At 53.7% G+C, this 7,730-nt stretch overlaps 1 protein-coding gene across 1 annotated transcript in view; it reads left to right on the top strand.

Moving 5' to 3' along the window:
• Positions 1-3,292: 3,292 nt before the first annotated feature.
• AR (androgen receptor) overlaps positions 3,293-7,730 on the top strand; it is a 127,882-nt gene continuing 123,444 nt past the window's right edge. Inside the window, exon 1 of the mRNA XM_042480045.1 lies at positions 3,293-4,921. Coding sequence (XP_042335979.1) covers positions 3,543-4,921 — 1,379 coding nt within the window. The 5' untranslated portion in view covers positions 3,293-3,542. The remainder of the gene's footprint in view (positions 4,922-7,730) is intronic.

The following is a 7,730-nucleotide window of genomic DNA, read 5'->3' as shown; positions in this document are numbered from 1 at the left end:
TAAACAAATAAAGGACGAACTTCCCTTTGCATTTTGAACGCGTAATTAAGAGAGTGGAAGAAGTGAGAGAAGGAGCTCACGGGTTAAGAAACCCCAAAGCGACCATTTCTGCTTAGGAAGAAAAACCATTGTGACTGTTCTCCCTTTTCAGGCAAGTCGCACTCTCTCAGCCTCAAAGGAAAGCAAAGGCAATCCTTTTCTCAACAAACCTTGCCCAGAAAAACCCATAATGTGGCTTTAAGGTTGTTGTAAGTCAGAAACAACTTGAAGACACACAACAAATCCCAATGAGGCCAATGGGGCTTACTTCTGAGAAAGAGCAGGAGAAGCTGCAGCAGTTTGCTTTTGCCTGACTCTACAGTTCCAAAACTCACTGCAGAAATAATCCAGTTTGAGACCACTTTAACTGCCCTGGATCAATGCTAGGGAAGTCTGGGAACTGTAGTTTTGTGAGACAGCTCTGGTGCCACATAAACTACGATTCCCAGGATTCCCTAGCACTGAGCCAGGGCAGTTAAAGCAGTCTCAGACTAGATTATGTCTGCAGTGGGTTTGGGGCCTTTGCTCCTGCTCTCATCTCATCTCTGCTGAATGCAGCAAAGCGAAGCAAAAGAAGCAAAGCGGGAAGAGGAGAGGAAAACCGGGACGTTTGAAAAGCAGCTGGAAAAGTGGGGGAGCAGAGGATTAACCTGGGCAAATGAGGACAGGCCAAATCTGGAGGACAGGATCTTGGACATGTCCCAAGAGCATCTTTAAAAAGAAGGTATAGTCCCCAGACAGACAGGCCCAAATAAAGCGTGGCTTTGGTGCGGCTTCCGGACTCTTCGCATCATTTAAACCACAAACCTCCAAAGCGACCCGAAGCAGCTTTCTTTTGGCCTGTCTGTATGGCCCCATAAATGCCCTTAGTTTCCCCAAGCCTTTCCGACTTGGAGTCCGGCTGGACATCTGTTTCCCAGAAAAGATGAAACATGTTAATTTTGTGTCTCCTTGCGTTACATTTCTTTTTTCGTCGTCCTTCTACACTGTTTCAAAGTCTTTCCGGAGCTAAGCAGCCAAAAAAGCCTTTGTGCATAAACACCTCTGGCCTTCATGCTTCCCACACCTTCTTCCTTGCTGCACCGCAGAGGAGCTGCCACCGAGGAGGGAGAGGAAATGGCTGCCCCACCTGAAGACTTGTTCAGGCGGCAGAGTCGTCTTCTTTCCTTTCCGTCTGTTCTTTCTTTCTGCATCCCACACCACTGACCCATGGAATTTAAAGAGATGTCCAACTGGGTTATTTCTGCAATGTGGTTCGGGACGTAGCCAAGGGGGGGGGGTTCTTGGGGCCGAACCCCCCCCCCCCTTCCATTGGAAAAATGAATGGTGCGTGCTGCTGCGCCGCCGTGCTCAAGCCCCATTATAATGGTAGCACTTAGTCTGGAACCCCCCCCCCCTTCCCATTGTGGATGTCAAGCCTTGGAGGTCTCTCATTCACAAGTCGCCATGAGTCCAAGTAGATCTGATGGCAAATAACAATTCCCGGTCCAGTTGCACAAAGGGCAGAGAATGTACACTGTGCTAGGATAGTGTAACTCCACAGATGTAGTTACACAGTGACAGTGCTACACCATCCTTCTGTTAATATTGTCTGTTACAGTCTCTCTATATGAGCATACATTGGGCCCTTGGTATCCGCTGGGGCTCGGTTCCATGGATGCTCAAGTCCCATGACATACAATGGCTGAGGAAAATGGGCCTCCCTGAAATAAAAGGCCAAAATCAAGGTTTGCTATTTGGAATGTGTACCTTTTCTAGAATACTTTCAACCCCCAGATGCTTTCTTTGGGGGTTACTATTTGCTTTAACTGTTAACTGACCACAGGTCGGTGTAGTATTGGCGCTGCGTAACTATATGTCTGTAGAGTTGCACTATCCAAGCCCAATGTGTTTCTTTGGGGTCAGTATTTGCTTGGAGGTCCTTTGGGGGAGGCATTGGTCCCTTGCAGGATCCAGATTCTTCCTCAAGGCTTTGGGGCTTGCAAGCCTCTCTTGCTAGAGAGAGCCTACTCCACCTTCGTGCATTATGGAGTTAGGGCTCCCTGGGGCAGAGGAGTATCTCATCCAACTCTCCATCTCCAAAGCCTTCATTGGGTGGAGGCCGGGCTGTTAATGTGGGATCAAAGTGCTGCAATGGTGTCATCTGGACACACCCAGGGAATGGGGGAAACCCCAAACCCTGCTGCCATCCCCTTTCCTGCAAGGAATCAATGCTTGCATTGACTCAGGAAACAACTGTGGCACTTTGGCTGCATCCACACTGGAGAAATAACCCGGTTTGGCACCGCTTTCCAGCCTCCTGCCTCAGGGCTATGGAATTCTGGGAGTTGGAGTTTGTTGTGGAGCCCAGAGCACCCTTCAGCAAATCCCAATGTTTTGCAGGAAGGCAACCTGGGAGTGAATGGGGGACTAAAGTGGTGCCATTGTCGATGTGTGACAATACTGCCAATGAGACCCTAGTAGGGCTTCTTTTAAGGATACAGTATGTGTGTTTTGTATGATCTCTGTGGAAAGGATGGATAAAGACTATATGGCAGGGAGGGCAAGGATAAGGAGACCCCCCCCCTCTTTCCCAGGTCCCCTTTTCTTGCCCTGGTTCACTGCCTTTGGCCAGCAGCCCTTCCAGGCAGATGGCTGCCCTCCATCGGAGGAAGAGGAGGAGGGCAGGGCTCTCCAGGCCCAAGGGCTCTCTCCTTGCTGCTGCTGCTGCTGCTGCTGCTGCAGCCCAGCGGCTGAGGGCTCGGGGGCTGGAAGGAAGGAGAGGCCCTCCCAAGACTTTGGGCTCCAGCTCCCAGCATCCCCGGCTCTTCCTTCAAAAGCCAAGCTGCCTGGGCCTTCTGGGAGTTGAAGTCCAAACGTCCCCGGAGGGGTCACCGAAGAGGAGGAGGAGGAGGAGGAGGAGGTTGGGGTGATGATGAAGGAAGGGGCTCCCCCGCCCGCTGCCCCGGGACCCTTTTCCTCCTCCTCCTGGCTCTGCTGAGGAGAGAGAGGGCTCCTCAGAGGGGCCTTCTGCCCGGGGCCGAGAAGGGGCTCCGCTCTGCCTGGGCCTGTCCTCCCTGGAGGGAGCAGGGGCCCGCCGGGGAGCCTTCCTGCTCCTGCTGCCCGGGCTTCCCCCGAGCCCTCCCCGGCGGGGCTGGCTGGCTCCCTCGGTCGGCCCTCCTTCCTTTCCTTGGGGCGGGGACCCGGGGAGGGCAGGGGAGGAGAGGGACCGCCCCTCGAAGGGGAGGAGAAGGAGGCCCAGTCCCAAAAGAAGAAGAGGAGGAGGAGAAGCCCAAGGAGGAGGCAGGCAGCGGGCGGAGAAGCCTCCAGCTCGGTCTCTCGCGGAGCAGAAGCAGGCGAGCGGCGTCGGGGCTGCGGAGCGCGGGCTGCCTGGCTCTCTCGGAGGAAGCCGTGACTCCCGCCTCCCCGGCAGCAGCAGCGGCAGCAGCGGCCGAAGGAGGAGCCGGGCGTCCCGTCGGCTGGGATGGCGGCGTCCGGGCTGTAGCCGGTCTCGGGCGTGGGCCATGGAGGTGCAGCTGGGTCTGGGCCGGGTCTACGGGCGCCCGGGGGCCAGCCGGGGCTTCCGGGGGGCCTTCCAGAGCCTCTTCCAGAGCGTCCGAGAAGCCTTCCACAGCCCCCTCCGTCCAGAGGAGCCCGCCGACGACGCCTCCGACCCCCAGGCCTCGCCCTCCGCTGCTGCTTCTGCTTCTTCTGGGCTGCTGCTGCTGCCCCTGGAGGAGCCCCCGCCGCCGCCGCCCCCGAAGGCCAGCAGCGCTTCCTCCTCGGCTTCGGCTCCCGCTCCCGCCCCGGCGGCAGCTGCCCCCTCTTCTTCTTCTTCCTCCTCGGCGTCGCTGTCCCTCCTCAGCCCTTCCTCGGCCGCCTCCTCCTCTTCCTCTTCTTCCTCCTTCGCGGGGGAGCTGAAGGAGCTCCTGGGCGAAGCAGGGACCCTGCTCAGCCCTCCCTCCTCGGGGGGCCCGGACGGAGCAGCCGCCCCGGCCTCCTCCTCGGCCTCGGAGAAGGGGGCCTTCCTGGGGGAGACGGCCAAGGAGCTCTGCAAGGCGGTCTCGGCCTCGATGGGGCTGGCGCTGGAGCCGGGGCTGGAGCCGCCCGCCGAGCAGCAGCAGCAGCAGCACCAAGGGCAGCCTCCGCCGCCGCCGCCTTCCAGCCAGGCGGGCCCTGCTCCTCCTCCGTCGGGGCTCCGCGGGGACTGTATGTTCGCCCTGAGCCACCCTCCTCCGCGGGGCTGCTCCCTGGCCGAGGAGCAGGAAGGGTTGGCCCTGGAGCTGCCGGGGCCCCTGACCCTCTACAAGGCCCCCGCCGGACACGAGCTCCTGGACCCCGCCAGCGCCGCCGCCGCCGCCGCCCTCCAGAGCCAGAGGGACTACTACAACTTCCAGCTGGCCCTGGCCTCCTCCTCCTCCTCCTCTTCCTCCTCGCCCCACGGAAGGATCAAGCTGGAGGCCCCCCTGGAGGCCCCTTACGCCACCGCCAGCCCCCCAGGAACCACCGCAGCAGCAGCAGGGATGTGGGGGCCCCAGTGCCGACGGGCCCCAGAGATGGCCCCCCACTACGCGGCAGCAGCAGCGCCCCCCACGGGGCACCCCTGGCACCCCTACTTCGCCCCCGAGGACCCCCAGCTCTATGGACCCCCCGCCGAGGGGGCCCCCAACGCCTCCACGGCCCCCCACTTCAGCTACCCCAGAGGACAAGGCACCCCCGAGGGAGGAGCAGGACCAGGAGGGATGGGGGAGATGGCCCCCGGCAACATGGTGGGCGCACCCCCAGAGATGTGGTACCCGGCCGGAGCCATGGTGGGACGCATGCCCTTCGCGGGACCTGGCTGCATCAAGACCGAGCTCAGCCCCTGGATGGAGGGCTACCCAGGACCCTACGGGGAGATGAGGTAAGAGGGGATCCCAAACACATCTCCAGGCACCTCTGACCCCAAATCACCCTACTCACAGGTTACTCGTAGTTTACTCACACTTTACTACCAGGTGAGGAAGGCTCACACACACTCAGTGTGCACAGACACCTAGCCCAACTCCAGGCACTCCTCACACACTGTAACCCTCCACCTCCAAATCACTCGACTCACAGGTTACTCCTAGAATTCAAAGCTATAGCTGTGTTGAACCAGTCTGTAGAGAGATCTTGTAGTAGCACCTTTGAGACTCACTGAAAGGAAGAGGTTGGCAGCATGAGGAGCCTTCCTAGACTTACATCTATCTTCCTCAGATGCATTTGCTGAAGTAGAGGAGATTCCAGGAAAACTCATGCTGCCAACTTCTTCCTTTCAGATTACTTACAGTTTGCTACCAGGTAAAAAGGGCTGGGAAACATACACGCACAGAGACACATACCCCATCTTCAGGTGCCCCTTACACACTGTCACTCTCTGCCTCCAAACTACTTTACACAGATTACTCATAGTTTACTACCAGGTAAGGAGGGCTCAGGAAACCCCCAACATGATGCATCCTTTCACTGTCACCCTTTGCCTCCAAATCTGTTTTTTTACCAAACTTACTAACAGGTTACTACTACCGTGTAGAAGGGAGTTGGGGGTAAAGCCAGGTGATGGTACTGAGAGGAGAGTCCTCCTAAGTAGTGGGTTTACCCCTCTTCTGCCACCCCATTGCTAGCACCACCATCCAAATACACCTTGGAGGAAGTAGTCTACTAAACCTCACACAACCAACATCTTCCTTTTGGTCTGCAGAAGGGATTTGTAGCACCTTTGAGACTTAACTGGAGCCTAGACTTGAGCCGAAAGCTCATGCCACCAACTCCTGTATTTCAATTGAGAGAGAGAGAGAGAGAGATCTTGCAAAACCTTTGAGACTCACCGACAGAAAGCAAGTTGGCAGCAGGAGCTTTCCTAGAGTAGAGTCTATTTTGCTCCACCAGATCTACTCCACTTTGACTCCACCAAATGCTGCATCTGAGGAAGGAGGCTTCCGTCTAGGAAAGCTCCTGATGCCAACTGCTTCCTTTCATTGCCTCTCAAAGGTGCAACAAGACCTCTCTACATACTCACTCATACTCACTTTGCATACTAAAACACAGCTATACCTTTGAATTCTTTCTGTCAGTTCGTCTCAGAGCTACTACAAGATTTGCAGACTTGCTTTTCCAGACTATAACATACTTTCTTTCCATTACTCTCAAAGCAGTAAGGTATTTTGGGGGGGAGGATTCCTTTTGAGCAGTGGATTCTCTCTCCCTTTTTCAAAAATGCCCCCCAACTTTCTCTTACAATAGGTAGTAAGAGCCCCTACTTTGGGGGCAGGCGGCTGTGGCTTGCAAGGGGTCTCCTCTTTTCTCCTTCGTCGCCTTTGTCCAGAAAGATCGGAGGAGGGACCTCTTTCATTCCTCTGCCGACTTTGGGAGACAGGCGCATGGAAATAGGCCTCCTGTAAACCTATATAGATCATCAATAGATGGATTAAATCTCAGGAGATTTCTCCCAGGCCTTTTGCAACAGGTAGTTGCAACAAGTAGCGCATCAGGTGGCACCAAACATACCTGTTGGTTACAAAATGAGAGCGCCTTTTACCTTCCACTGGCTTGGAAACATGCACAAAGTCTTTAAAGGCTACTTCAAACAGACCCCAAACGGGTTGATTTTGGGGTTAGGGGGTTTTCATGTTGTATGTTCTTTTAGGGGGGGGGGGGACCCAATTTGGTCAGATCCTGTTTGCGTCCTGGGATCCTCCTCCTCCTCCAGTTTCACAAAGGAGGGCTGTGTTGTGTTTTTGGTTGGCGATCCTGGCTAAAAACTGTTTGCAAACTTCTTTCTGGTGTGAGTCACGACGGAGGAAGCAAAAGGGCCCTGAGCCAGGATTCCCATCCTGACACTTAAGACGCTGGGAAGTGATTTTGGGAGCCATGCGAGAGAGAGATGGAGACTGAGTGATTCATAGTAGAGTCATAGTTCCTACGGTGCTGTTGAAAAGATACCAAAGTGCAGATCGTGGTCTCTTAAGGACAATCTAGTTCCGGAAAGAAAGAGGTGCTTCCCAAGAAGCCCTGGTGCATGCTAAGCCAGGCTGAGCAAAGGAGTAGAAACCAATATGGACAGATAGTATACTCCTTGCTGGGTTTTTAAAACTGATCCAGATGAGGAATTAAAAGCGCATCGTTCGTTAAACCGTCTGCAACGGACATTTCTCCTTTATAGCAAGACGGTTTCCAAAGTTTTATTGGCGGATTTCGCCAGCAGTAATCATAAAATCGCGCTTCTATAGCTTGGGATATAACAGATCATGTAATTATATATGTATATAATTAGGATTATGATATATTACAATATATTATTATTATTATTATTATTATATAACCTCACAATAAATATGGTGATGCCCACTTTCTTTGGGAGAAACCCCATTGATTGACTTCTCAGTAAAAAAATATGGGGTTGCCCCATTATTATTATTATTATTGATATTAATATTATATAGTGCCATTAATGCAAATGGCACTTTACAACAGAAGACAATACTTATTTTTTATTTATTTAAAACACTTATTTATTTCACAAACAAACAACAAATCTTCTCCGCATATAAACGTAAAATCATCCTGCATTTCGTAGCAAACGCTTCCATACAGTCTCCTCTTTTATTTTAGAATACAATATTAATAATTACTTCGATATTCCAAGCTAAGATATAATATTATAATACAATACTGAAAATGCAGCGGTGAAA

This window comes from Sceloporus undulatus, chromosome 7, assembly GCF_019175285.1.
Source record: "Sceloporus undulatus isolate JIND9_A2432 ecotype Alabama chromosome 7, SceUnd_v1.1, whole genome shotgun sequence".
Lineage (NCBI taxonomy): Eukaryota > Metazoa > Chordata > Lepidosauria > Squamata > Phrynosomatidae > Sceloporus > Sceloporus undulatus.
This window is presented reverse-complemented; position numbering and strand designations above follow the sequence as displayed.